This window comes from Acipenser ruthenus, chromosome 12, assembly GCF_902713425.1.
Source record: "Acipenser ruthenus chromosome 12, fAciRut3.2 maternal haplotype, whole genome shotgun sequence".
NCBI classification, from domain to species: Eukaryota; Metazoa; Chordata; class Actinopteri; order Acipenseriformes; family Acipenseridae; genus Acipenser; species Acipenser ruthenus.
In genome coordinates this window covers 17421061-17435431 of record NC_081200.1, presented here as the reverse complement: position 1 = coordinate 17435431, position 14371 = coordinate 17421061, and the positions used below count along the sequence as shown (strand labels likewise).

The window sequence follows — 14371 nt, the reverse complement described above, 5'->3', positions numbered from 1 at the left end:
GGGCATGAAGAAAGCAGAGCTCCAGAAACAAAACAGGGCAGAGTGGCCTTCTGTTTTAGCACTAATATATTGCATTGTTCTGTGTGGAGCTTCTTGTGGAGAGACTGACTTGAAAGGTACTATATATAAGTGTGACTCTGTAAGCTGGTTTCCCTGGGGTTTGTTGTGGGGACTGCAAGAGGGTGATGCTGACGAGGCTCTGAATCTCACAGCCAAACCCTTGGGCCATTCAAAACCCAAAAGAGAGCTAAATAAATAACATGACTGGCTGACTCTGCCAAGTTCTGAGTTGGACACCAAAGTCCTTTGTCTGCCCACAGAGAACATTTTCCTAATTTATTTTTTAATTACAATGCATACGGACACATTGAAAACACTAGGTTATTTACCGTAACCCTGGTTCCCTTAAAGAGAAAACAACCACCAGCATACTTATGGGATGTGCCATAGGTAGGTATTCACCAAGCATTTTATATCCGTGGGGTGACGTCCTTAGTCTCGCTTACCGAGGGATTGAACAGTCAACCTGCGGAGACCATTTTCTCTTTTGCATCGAACCTGTGAGGGCAACCGATACGACCTCACTGGTTGGTGGTCGTCTTCTCTTTCAGGGAACCTGGGTTACGGTAAGTAATCTAACGTTCCCTTTCAATTCGAAGACGACCACCAACATACTTATGGGAAAGTATACCAGAGCAGTCACGAGGGAGAAGGAACGGCAGCATAGGGATGCGGTGCAAGCTTGCTACCTCAAGGACCCTCGTACCTAATGAAGGCACGAGGGATCTACCACTAAGGTGGTAGAACAAGTATGCGGCGTAGCCCAGCTAGCCACAGTACAAATATCGGACAGTGAGGCCTCTCTGAAGAGGGCCCAAGATGCAGCCAACCCTCTGCTACCCGCCCAGGTGGGGGCAAGCCGGCATTGTCATATGCAGTCGAGACGCTTCGAGTGGGCCTGTCCTAGGGTCCGTATACCATGACAGACAAAGAGCTGTCAGAATGACGCACAGCTCCTGTCCTATCCACGTACCACCTCAATGCCTGCACCGGGCAGAGGGAGTTCAATCTCCTATCCTCTTCTGAAGAAAACAGAGATGGATGGAAAGACCCAGGTTCATGTGGAAGGCTGTGATCACCTTTGGGAGGAAAGCAAGGTTTGTACGTAGTGACACTGACCCACTTTGCAGAGGTGATAGCCAAGTGGAAGGCTGTCTTCATAGACAGATACTTCAACTCTATGGAGTGTATGGGCTCAAACGAGGCCTTCGTGAGAGCCTCCAGTACAATATCAAGGCTCCATTCGAGGAGAACGTCCCTTCGTGGAGGATGTAATCCCAGAGCATCCTTGAGAAAACAGGTTGCCAAGAAATGTGCACCCGGAGATACAGAATTAATGGGGGCATGGCTGCCAAATACACCTTCAATGTAGAAGGTGACCTACCGGCATCCAGCGGTTCTTGCAGAAACTGCAAGATAACTGGCATAGGGCAAGATACTGGGTCATGACCTCTAGTCAGACACCAGTTCTGAAAATATCTCCATTTATATAACAACATAGTGGAGCCTGCCCTAGCATTCTGCAACATGCCCATGACTGCGTCAGATAGTACTAAGACTGACCAGTGGTCCCGTTCAGGGGCCAGACCCATGATTGTAACCTGCCTGGTTCCGGATGCCAGAAAGTGCCTTTCGCATGACTGAGGAGATCCAGGCGAAGCGGGATCTCCCAGGGCTGGCCTTGTAGGAGCTGGCACAGGGTCGAAAACCAGATTCTCCTGGGCCACAGAGGAGCCACTAGGAAAACTGTCGCCTTCTCTAACCGGACTTTCTCTAGGAAGGCCGGAAGTAGCGGTATTGGCGGGAACGCGTAAAGGAGCGCACAGGGCCACTCATGGGCTAGGGCATTGATGCTGAGTGGACCGCCTAAGCGGTGGAGGGAGTACCACAGGGGACAAAGTGTTGTCTCCGCCGAGGCGAAGAGATTGACCTGCGCCTTCCCGAACCATTCCCAAATGCTCTCAACCACCTGAGGGTGGAGCCGCCACTCTGATGGATGTGTACCCTCCCTCGAGAGGAGGTCCGCTGCCCAGTTCACCACTCTGGGAAGATGCGTCACCCGTAGGGACAGCAGGTTCCAATTTGCCCATGTCAGGAGCCAGAAGGCAATGTGATGCAACCCCGGGGACCGAAGGCCAACCTGATGGTTGACATTCACCACCGCTGATGTGTTGTCTGTCCAGAACAACACATATGCCCCTTGGAGCACTGGGAGAAAGTGCTGGAGAGCAAGGTAAACCACATGGAACTCCAGCATGTTTATGTGCAGGGATGTCCAACAGCCCGGCCAGGTGCAGCTGACTCCTGTGCCTTCCCAGACTGCCCCCCAACCCAAGCTGGAGGCGTCCGTTGTCACCACCTGACGGTCGACCATTGCTCCCATCTGCATGCCTTCGCGCAGGTGAGAGATCCGCATCTACCAGCGCAGGGCTGCCGAACACGAGCGAGACACTGTCAGCCGATGGTGTCTGTCGTGGCTTGGATGCAAGTGGAACGCATTGAGCCACACTTGCAGTGGGCACATGTGAAGTAAGCCCAGCTTGATGGCTGATATGGCATGCGGCCATCAGACCCAATAATTTTTGGCACAACACCAAGGTAACCTCCGATGCCTGCCGAAAAACAGGGAGAGGCATTCTTGAAAAGCTGCTACCATGTCGTTCGACAGGTATGCGCACATTGCACTGGAGTCCAGGCAGAGCACCAAGTACGTTGTGCACTGTACCGGTGTAAGCCGACTCTTTGCATCATTGATGGTGAGGCCCAGCCTTGCCAGATGCTGTCACAATTGCCATATGGTCCACTGCTCCCTCTTGCGACTGGGAACAAATCAACCAATCGTCGAGGTAGTTCAACCGCAAGAGAACCAGGATAGCGTCCACACACTTTGAAATCGTATGAGGAGCTAAGGATAGGCCAATCAGCAGCACGGAAAACTTGTAAACGCTCCCCAGAAAGGCTAAGCCGAGGTACTTCCTGTGTGCGGGATGAATGGGAACGTGGAAGTACGCGTCCCGTAAATCCACGGTGGTAAACCAGTCGCCCGGCCGGACGGACTGGAGAATGTGACAGTGAGTCAGCATTTGGAACTTCCTCTCCTTTAGAAAGTCACTGAGGAGTCTCAGGTCTAGGATGGGGCGAAAGCCAGCGTCCTTCTTGGGTACCAGGAAGTATCTCGAGTAGAACCCCTCTCCATAAGAGGTGGGGTCTATGAGACTGTGACAGGGAACTGGGTCGCTGGTTCCTGCACAAGTGTGTGCCTGTGAAAAATCAGCTGCGAAGCACAATTGGAGACGCGTTGCCAAGCAACCAGTTGAGTGGCAGGCTCGCCCTGAGCTAAGATGATCGGGAGGTCTGGATTGGCTGGGGGGCGTGCCTGGGGCTGCTGCGCAGAGCTCAAAAAGCGGCTGCGCTACAGCTCGGGGCTGCTGCAAGGCCATTGCTGTACAGAGAGGCACTGAGTAAGAGTGTTTGTTTACATCAGGAGGGAAGCGTCCGCTCTGCGGGAACTACTACTACAGAGCTCTTTAACTGCAAGATGGGGCCTGTGAAGGCGATTGCCAAGCCAGGACCGTCAGAATAGCCAGGAGTCGCTGGGAGGCCAGGACTTCAGAAATAACACAACAGAAGTAGGTCAGCTTAGGGGATGTGGATCCCAAAACAGTATAGAGAGGGTTACCATAGAGTAGTAGGTTCCTAGAGTGGGACGTTGCTTTTAGTGGGACTAGCGCTTGTCTTTTTGTGTGGCAAACTTTTACTTTTAGATTTTGTTTTTGTTTTTATTTCTTTATTAAATGTGACACTAGGTCTACCATTGTTGGTACCCTAGTGTCAGCTTGGTGTTAAAATGAAATCTGCGCGCCTGAGCGGCGTATCAACACCAATGCTCTGTATGGAATGGGCTTCCTAGTCATGCTGTTGAGGCAGAATCATTGGGATCCTTTAAGACCCAACTTGACAAAGTTTGGGGATTAATCAGCTACAAGGAACCGGACGAGCATAGATGGGCCGAATTACCTCCTCTCATTCGTAAATGTTCTTGTGCTCGTATGTACTCAGATGCAGTAAGCGCAGGCAGGTTCTATGGTTTCGTAGTCAGGATAGTTAGGAGACATCATGGGTGTGAACTGGCTGTGCATAATGGTCTACTATTAAAAAAACACTGACGGTAATCCATTGGATATTCATTACCTCCATTTTACTGTTAACTGGTCTGTGTAAAGCTTTAAATATCTCAAAGTGATTTCAGTTCACACTTGATTAGCTAAAGGGGTCAGGGCCCTTAGCGTTTGCATTGTATTTTAATGTTTCCTGATAGATTTTTAACCCAGTCCTGTCTTTGTTTTTCTTCCAGCCATTCTCAACCCCAAACAACCTAAAGAGAACAAGAGCTTCAACTTTGATTATTCCTACTGGTCCCACACCTCTGTGAGTAACCCTTCATTTAATACTGCTTAATGAGCAATTCATCTCACAAGTATGATAGTACCGATGGGACCCAAGGTTGGCCCAAGCTAAGTTAGTAGAAACAACTGGGACAACCTTGACCCCCACTGCTTTTACAGTTGTGCCTATTTGCTTGGTGCTGGCCAAGGTTACCCCAATTGTTTCTTGAAACTTGGCTTGTGTTTTTGATATCTCCACTTCAAATGGCTGGGCACTTGCTAACCTGGCATTTTTCACATTTCCAATGTGTTTTTGTTTCAGATAGACATACGTGTGGATAAAACACCCAGGGATCTTAAAAAAAGTTTTTTTTTTTTTTTTTTGTGAGCGATGCATGTGACTAGTCCATTTTAAAATATCAACAAATTGTTTAATATAAGTGATACAGACGTAAATAAATGCATTCCACAGTATATTTCCATGTTGACAAAACAAGTTAATTGTCATTAAACTCGGATGTCCTGTAATATACATATGCATTGATAAATGTGCCTGGGGTCTGCAAAAATCTGCACAAAACTACCTTCCTCTCAATATTCTCCTTTTTCTTAGTAAGCAGTGAAACTGGAGTTGGGGAGTTTGTTGCTGGATAACTTCACTTAAACTACTTGTGCACGACATATCTTGGTATCACTGAATAGAAAATCATTTTCTATTTAAAAATATGCACACAATTTTAATGAGCAATCTGTCCCGCAAGTGCTGTGTTACCCCAAATATGATCCGCTTACTACCAATGCTGAATGACAGGGTGTGGCAGGATGGCTTGCAGTGGTGAGGTGTGGTGACGTCACGGACCAGGAAGTAACTGAACCAAAACAATGAATGGGCGGGTGAAACTGAACGCAACGGCGTTCAGCTGATTTTATTAATAAACAAAACAAAAGATTTAAACAATAACAAAACACTAAACAAAAAGGCACAAGGGCCAAACAAACCAGACAGACAAACAAGTAAGTGTCATGCTGGTTAATCCAGCATGTTTTAGCAATTGTTATTTTAAATTCTGTCTCCTCTCTATCTCCCCGTACCTCCTCTCTGTACACCCAACCAGGCAGCACAGACAGTTGTAGGTTCTTATACTCTGGCTGAGGGGTTAACTAGCTGTTAATAATCTTATTACCCCTTGGCCACAGTCTGCACACGTTTGGTAAGGATGCGTGACTGTCAGCTAGTTAAATAATCAGTAGCTGATCAGCCACGCATCCTCACGGGTTTTTAAATGATAAATAATAAGAAATACGCGGCGCTGTTATCCGCGCCGCAAACAATAATACAAATAATAATAAATAGGGGCGGGACAGTCTGCCACACATGCCCCCCCTTGTGCACAGCACACATGGCCTTTTCGGCCACCTCCCCCCTTAGTCCCCAAAGTCCCGGCTAGCAGTCCCGGCCCAGGAACAGGGGCAGCAACGGGCCAAAGGTGGCGGCCACGGTGGGATGTCCTCCTCCCACCCAAACGTTCCGATGGCCCATGCACAGGCCGGCTCCTCTGGCCAAAAAAATTTTGGGGGTGGTCTCCAGACCTGCCCCCCCTTCTTCATGGCCGGCAATTCCCCTCCGTGGGGCTCCGGCCACCCTTTCTCCTGCAGCGAAATTGCTGCAGGGGGAGCTGGTCAGTTGACCTCCCCCCCCTTCTTCATGGCTGGCAGCTGCCCTTCATGGGGCTCCAGCCACATTATTTCCTGCCGCGAAAGTGCGGCTGGGGGAGCTGGTCTTCTGACCTCCCCCCTCTTCTTCGTGGCAGGCAGCTCCCCTTCATGGAGCTCCAGCCACAGTATTTCCTGCCGCATGGCAGGACTGGTAGCAACCCCAGGCAAAACAGGACCCTCCGGAGGCGACGGCAGCAGCTGCAGACCCTCGACAGGCAACGGCAGCAGCAGCAGACCATCGGGAGGCGACAGCAGCAGCGGACCCTCGGGAGGTGACGGCAGCAGCAGCGGACCCTCGGGAGATGAAGGCAGCAGCAGCGGACCCTCGGGAGGTGACGGCAGCAGCAGCGGACCCTCGGGAGGTGACGGCAGCAGCAGCGGACCCTCGGGAGGCAACGGCAGCAGCAGCAGCAGTGGACCCTCGGGAGGCGACGGCAGCAGCAGCAGCAGCGGACCCTCGGGAGGCGACGGCAGCAGCAGCAGCGGACCCTCGGGAGGCGAACTCGGCAGGGGAACCCCTGGCCATGGAGGCGGCAGCGGGAGCTCCACTTCTCCCTCGTACCCTGTAACTGGTGGCTGTCCAGGCGATGCGGAGCAACAGGCATCCTTGGGCGATGTGGAGCAACAGGCATCCTTGGGCGGTGCGAGGCAGGCATCCTTGGGCGGTGCGAGGCAGGCATCCTTGGGCGGTGCGAGGCAGGGCAGGAGCATTCCTTCCCATGACGGTGGATGTGGAACCAGCAGGTATTCACCATCTGCTGGTGGAGGTGGAGATGGAACCAGCAGGTATTCACCCTCTGCTGGTGGAGGTGGGAGGGGCAAGCAATCCTCCCACGGCAGTTGAGGCGGAACTAGCAGGAATTCACCCTCTGCTGGTGGAGCTGGGAGGGGCAAGCAGTCCTCCCACGGCGGTTGAGGTTGAACCAGCAGGCATTCACCCTCTGCTGGTGGAGGTGGGAGGGGCAAGCAATCCTCCCACGGCAGTTGAGGCGGAACCAGCAGGAATTCACCCTCTGCTGGTGGAGGTGGGAGGGGCAAGCAGTCCTCCCACGGTGGCTGAGGCGGAACCAGCAGACATTCACCCTCTGCTGGTGGAGGTGGCGGAGGCAGAGGCAGCTCCTGCTGCTCTGCTCCTGGCGGTGAAGGTGGCGGAGGCAGAGGCAGCTCTTGCTGCTCTGTTCCTGGTGGTGGAGGCAGAGGCAGCAGCTATTCTTCCTCTGCTGCTGGAGGCCTGGGCGCTGGATGCACGGGCTCCCCCCCTCTGGGCGCTGGATGCACGGGCTACCCCCCTCTGGGCACTGGATGCACGGGCTCCCCCCTCTGGACGCTGGATGCACGGGCTCCCCCTCTGGGCGCTGGATGCACGGGCTCCCCCCCACTGGGCGCTGGATGCACGGGCTCCCCCCCTCTGGGCACTGGATGCATGGGCTCCCCCCTCCTGGGCGCTGGATGCTCGCGCTCTCCCCTTCTGGGCGCTGGATGCTCGCGCTCTCCCCTTCTGGGTGCTGGATGCTCGCGCTCCCCCCTTCTGGGTGCTGGATGCTCGCGCTCCCCCCTTCTGGGCGCTGGATGCTCGCGCTCCCCCCTTCTGGGCGCTGGATGCTCGCGCTCCCCCCTTCTGGGCGCTGGATGCACGTGCTCCCCCCTTCTGGGCGCTGGATGCTCGTGCTCCACCTCTTCATATTGCGTGGGGCATATGGCCACCGTGTGCCCATATGCCCCACAGCCAGGGTACAACTCCGCCACAAGGTTTACAATGTACACCTCCCAGCCATTCTCCTGCTGTTGCTGCGGTTGCATTGTTTTTTTTTATTTTTCTCTTCTCCAAAACACACACAAAAAAATATAGTTTTTGAAAAAAACAAAAACGTCCTTTTCCTTCCTGGTCCGACTGTTGGAGGCATTGTTTTGTCCCACGCAGGACACCATATGTGGCAGGATGGCTTGCAGTGGTGAGGTGTGGTGACGTCACGGACCAGGAAGTAACTGAACCAAAACAATGGATGGGCGGGTGAAACTGAACGCTACGGCGTTCAGCTGATTTTATTAATAAACAAAACAAAAGATTTAAACAATAACAAAACACTAAACAAAAAGGCACAAGGGCCAAACAAACCAGACAGACAAACAAGTAAGTGTCGTGCTGGCTAATCCAGCACATTTTAGCAATTGTTATTTTAAAGTCTCCTCTCTATCTCCCCGTACCTCCTCTCTGTACACTCAACCACGCAGCACGGACAGCTGCAGGTTCTTATACTCTGGCCGAGGGGTTAACTAGCTTTTAATTATCTTATTACCCCTCGGCCACAGTCTGCACACGTTTGGTAAGGATGCATGATTGTCAGCTAGTTAAATAATCAGTAGCTGATCAGTCACGCATCCTCACGGGTTTTTAAATGATAAATAATAAGAAATACGCGGCGCTGTTATCCGCGCCGCAAACAATAATACAAATAATAATAAATAGGGGCGGGACACTCCGCCACACAGGGTATGACATGTTCTCTTCATTTTACCTTCAAAAATAGGTTTCTGGCTCAAAACGTCCAAGGATGACATTACATTGAATATTGTACTAGTCTTGGCAGTAGCCAAAATACACAAGATTGCTTTTTGGGTAAAATAGAGAACAAATGCAATGCTCCACCCAGTCATTTAACACTTTTAGTAAATTAATCATATTTAGAAACTTGTGAGATCATTAAAATTATTAGCATATTTTTAAAGAGGAGACAATTATCTTTTCAGTGATACCAAGATATTTAGTGAAGAAGTAGTCTGAGTGAAGTTATCCGGCAACAAACTCCCCATCCCCAGTTGTACTGCTTTCCTAGAAAAAAGAGAACATTTCGCAGTACCAGTCTACTTGTGAGATGACTTGCTCATTAAAATGTGTGTCAGTACTGTATATATAGCTTATATCACATACGTGTGGACTCGTTGCATGTTAGTCAGCTGGCTGCTACATGACTGGGTTCTGTGAAAGGTCTGCAGTGCTCTACATAACAAACAAACTCGACTGTCTTCATGCATTGTGCACTATACTAATGTGACGTTATTATGTCAACAGCAAGAACCTGTGGGTGCACTGACAGCTGCAGCTGTACTTAGAAATACAATGGTACCTGAACTGGAGACCTTGTACAGTTTATATATTGCACAAATATTGCACCAGATGCTTCTCTCGATAATTACTGGAAAGTGTTTGGGACCCACGCGGTACCTCTGTATGTAATCCTAGCTAGAATCTGTGAGGGTTGAAACTGGGACTACTGTACTGCAGCAGCTAAGCTCATGACGTTACTTCCTTCCTTGCAGCCTGTTTTCATCACAAAAAAGCTGTTGATGTTAACTGATTTAATTGCATACTTGACTTTTCTAAGCTTTATTTCTTGTTGCTGTTTCACACACACAAAAAACAGAACTCCAGTTTCAACACATGCTGTTTCCAGTTGTTTGCTGCCATCTTGTTTTGGTTTGAACTGAATATGACAGGTTATATATTGTTTCCAAATGTTTGTGTACAGTACGAAGTACAAGTAAGACACAATGGTTCATGTTTTAAAAGGGTTTCTCCAGTCTTTTATTAACTACTATTTTTTAAAGTGGTAAAACACTTTTTTTTTTTTTTTTACAAAACTAAAACCAAACAACTAAGTTATATATTTCAGTTAGTTATATATCAAAGTAATATATCAAAGCAGCAGTGTGGAGTAGTGGTTAGGGCTCTGGACTCTTGACCGGAGGGTTGTGGGTTCAATCCCCAGTGGGGGACACTGCTGTTGTACCCTTGAGCAAGGTACTTTACCTAGATTGTTCCAGTAAAAATCCAACTGTATAAATGGGTAATTGTATGTAAAAATAATGTGATATCTGTATAATGTATAATGTGATATCTTGTAACAATTGTAAGTTGCCCTGGATAAGGGCGCCTGCTAAGAAATAAATAAATAATAATAATAATAGTCTAGAAGCTATTTGAGAAACTTTGCCTGCATTGTTTTTTCAGTTTCAATTTTTTTTGTAATTGCCAATTGTTTTGTAGTGCTTAAAGTAATCATTTTAAAACAAATGTGTTCACTCTAGCAAAATGAACAAGATCACACCCATAATCCATAGCGTCATTCACAGAAAACCAATGTCTGCGTCTGCTAAGAAATAAATGATAATATATATATATATCAATGTGTTTTATATCTCATTTTGTCACATTAACATGATTTTTTTTTCTCCTTTTAAAAAAATGGATTTAATTAAAGAATTGGGGGAACGCTTTGAAAATAATACTCATATTGGGTCATGTTTTAAGATCTGTGTAACTATGGCTCAGGGGTTGGTGAGTGTTAATTTGCTCTATTGTGTGTTTTACAGCCAGAAGATATAAACTATGCATCGCAGCAGCAGGTTTACAGAGACATTGGGGAGGAGATGCTGCAGCATGCCTTTGAGGGATACAACGTCTGCATCTTCGCCTACGGACAGACTGGAGCCGGCAAATCCTACACCATGATGGGCAGGCAGGAGAAGGACCAACTGGGCATCATTCCATTGGTAATGCTTTGGGAGGGAGGTCTAGGAGTAGAACTGGGTATTTGGAAAGCAGGGAGGAAGGACAGTGGTAAAGCTGTGGACTGGGAGGCAGGGTGGCATTGGGAATTTTAGCAGAGGACTGATAGGAGGGCAGGGTTTGAGCTGAAGGGCAATGTGAGTTCAGTACAGTGTCTAGAATAAAGACAGTGAAAGAGTACCAATCACTGCTTTTCCTATGACTCTTTACAATGGTAACTTTAGGAAGTTGATCAGAAGTACAGCATTGAAGTATCTGCGAGGAGCGTTCAATAAATATTCTTCTCTAACACAGCTTCAACTAAATTACCATTCAAAAATGGAATTCACCTTTACCATAATATGTGCGTTTTTCATATAGGTTTTATATAGGAAAAACTGAGGCCAACAAAAATATAGCAATATATATTAGGTAAGATTTAGTTGAATTATGTGGCTAGCACCATGTACTGTAGTTGACTTAGTATAGTAGGTTAAGAGACCGGGAAGCTTTGTGGTCAGTATTAAGAACTAAGGCTGTCAGAATGGTCTTGTACAGCAGATCAGACAGATGACTGGTGATGTGATTTTTACACTGAAGCTTGTGGAGCAGGTTGACACACTCTGGTAATATGAAATACCACAGAGGTAACGCTTGAAGTACTGGGCTGGTCACTGCAAGGTTTGAAGATGGAGAGACAGAAAACATCCCTGATGTCATCAGTAGAATAGAAATGATGCTGTATAACACAGGACTTTTTATGTGTGGCAGGTGCCAGTCTGGCAGTGCCTTGGAGTGCCTGGATAATATCTTTACAAAAGGCATCATTGTTTATCAGAAAAGTATTTAGAAGACATCGCCATCTACTGTCCAGTTGACAAAATGGCACTCGAAATCTCAGACTAGATTATTGTTTTTATATTTTTTGCAAACTACAAAATAAAACTGTCCATCCATTTTAGCCCACCAAAAGCACAGAAGAAATAATTGTGAAACCCTGATCAGTTCGTCAGCACATTGCTGTTAATAAAAACATATTATTACACCCAGAACAACATGGGAGTTGCAGAACCTGAGCTTGGCCTCTCCACTCTGGAAACTCAAAAATACCAACAACGACTAACACAATATATTGTCTTTTTCCTAGATGTGTGAAGACCTGTTCTCCAGAATCAATGATAGCAATATTGACAACAGCCTGTCCTATTCTGTGGAGGTGGGTTGAATGTCATTTGTTTTAATTCACAATGAGGAGCCATCAATGAGTTACATTAATGTAATATTTCCTGTTCATAACTTGTTTATAGCATTCATTACTGCCATGATAATATCCCTGTGTGGTCACACATTTTTTATTTAAATAAAAAAAAAAAAAGTTTGTGTGAACTCTATGGAGTTCAAGAAGTTGCCCTGCCATAACTTAAAAAAAAAAAAAACATGCATTATAAAATAGATACACAGATAGAAAACTTAGCATGATACAGTTGTGCACACGGGATATCTGTGGATTTGCTGGGTACACCCTAAAGTATACACTGGGGTCCCAATACCTAATTCGACTGGCCTTAATCTCAATTAAAAAAACTCCACTACTTAATTCAACCAGACCTGAACTCTCTGTAGAACCCTGAAACTGAGTTGTATTGGAATGTGTATCTGGGTGGGGTGAGCTCTGTGATTGTGCAGCTGTGATGAGTATTTGTGTCGACTCCCAGGTGAGCTACATGGAGATCTACTGTGAGCGAGTGCGTGACCTGCTGAATCCCAAGAACAAGGGCAACCTGCGAGTGCGAGAGCACCCCCTCATGGGCCCCTATGTGGAGGACCTGTCCAAACTGGCTGTGACCTCCTACAACGACATCCAGGACCTCATGGACTCTGGGAACAAGGCCAGGTAATGAGGGAGCTTTTACTAAATTCTTGGCTATCTATACCATGGGGTGGCCAAAGTTCTCCCTTTCACTCCTGGTCTTTGTTCCAACTCAGTTTTAAATTGTTTAAATTAACCAATTAAACCTCCGTCCAGACCATGAAGTTGTTAATTATCTCATTTTCCCTGTTAAACCTGGAGTGGAATGGAACTGTGATTGGACACCCCTGATCTAGATGGATTTCATTAGCCAACCTCTTGTTCGGCTTCACATTATGCTACACTTTCCTAAAACTGGATTCTCCTTCCCCAGGACCGTGGCAGCCACCAATATGAACGAGACAAGCAGTCGCTCCCATGCCGTTTTCAACATCATTTTCACACAGAAAAGACAGGATGCAGAATCTGACAACACCTCCGAGAAGGTACGGCTGATCTAAGATACTGTAGTTCTGGAAAAAAGAAGTTGTCCCAGAATGCAGTTTGCTTTCCTTAAGGTGTATAACAGATGGAAGTTAGGCTTTCCATGACAGTTTTTATTATACATGTGTACAGCACATCTTGGACATTATACCCCTTATAAAAGTTAACACAGTAAATTTAAATGGTAATTTTGCAGTTTCTCCACGCTTTTCTCATTGTTATACAACGCATGTACCTGAGCTTACCATGGTTTGCCATTGTCTATAATATGCTGTACCTCTCTTTCCTTTCAGTTCATGCTTTCACAATGCTTTAGTAACTTTGCTGTGCTTTTACTATGAGAAACTTTTATAAGGGACCATAACAGTAGAGAAAGAAACCTCCAATTAGTTAGCTTGCCAAAAAAAATAAATAATAATAAATAAATTCTAAAATAAAAATACACATTTGAGACCTTTGTTTTAATTGCAAATGGAAATGTAGGACTAAAGAGTGCACTGAACGGGAGAAATTAATTTTCATTGTTAAAGGGCTGTAACATTTCTTTGTTTATTTTTAGGTGAGCAAAATCAGCTTGGTTGATCTGGCGGGCAGTGAAAGGGCGGATTCCACAGGGGCCAAAGGGACCAGGTTAAAGGTATGTGTGGAATCACCTTTGTACTGTGGAGTCTTTCGGAGTATACAGTCCCTTGCAAATGTGTATATTCTTGTAACTTCTCCTGTCTCTGACCCAAACAGGAAGGTGCAAATATCAACAAATCTCTGACAACTCTGGGAAAGGTTATCTCAGCCTTGGCGGAAGTGAGTTTTACGAAGGTTTTATATTGAAGATACAGCTTACTTTTTTCATTTTACAATGAATTCCAATTGTATTAATGTTTTGTATTAGACTGTTTTTAATTGTTCTATTTTTACCAATTGGCTTTTTTATTTTATTTTTTCAAATTTTACCATCAAAACCAAATTTGTTGTCTCTTTTTTTATTTCAATTTTATTACATTTTGTATTATTATTCTTTTTTTTGTGATGTGCTTTGGGATCCTTGTGATGAAAGGCGCTGTAGACATATGAAATGTAGTATATTACAGTGCTCCCCCTTCATAAGGCAGCCCTTTATACTGCGGAACAGGTTATAAGGCGGTACGGTCATGGTTCCCATTTGCCCCATAATGCCATTCCACTAACACTAGTATTCTCGTTATAAGGCGGAACATAAATAGCACAGTCTCTTAACTATGGCTCCCGACTACAGTGTTATAAAGGGGAAGCACAGTATATTGTATATATCTTTTACTGGGATGCCTTTGTGAACTAGCTGTTTGCAGATCAGATGGCTTTTCCAGTGAATACAGTGCTTAAATAAAATAAACA

At 46.6% G+C, this 14371-nt stretch overlaps 1 protein-coding gene across 23 annotated transcripts in view; it reads left to right on the top strand.

The window, feature by feature from the left end:
• Positions 1-14371, top strand: part of LOC117417009 (kinesin-like protein KIF1A) — a 175932-nt gene that overhangs the window by 42002 nt on the left and 119559 nt on the right. For all 23 annotated transcript variants that reach the window (XM_059034640.1, XM_059034639.1, XM_059034638.1 and 20 more), the window contains exons 3-9: positions 4415-4488; positions 10533-10712; positions 11855-11923; positions 12423-12601; positions 12891-13002; positions 13560-13637; positions 13739-13801. In XM_059034640.1, the coding sequence (XP_058890623.1) occupies positions 4415-4488; positions 10533-10712; positions 11855-11923; positions 12423-12601; positions 12891-13002; positions 13560-13637; positions 13739-13801 (755 nt within the window). The remainder of the gene's footprint in view (positions 1-4414; positions 4489-10532; positions 10713-11854; positions 11924-12422; positions 12602-12890; positions 13003-13559; positions 13638-13738; positions 13802-14371) is intronic.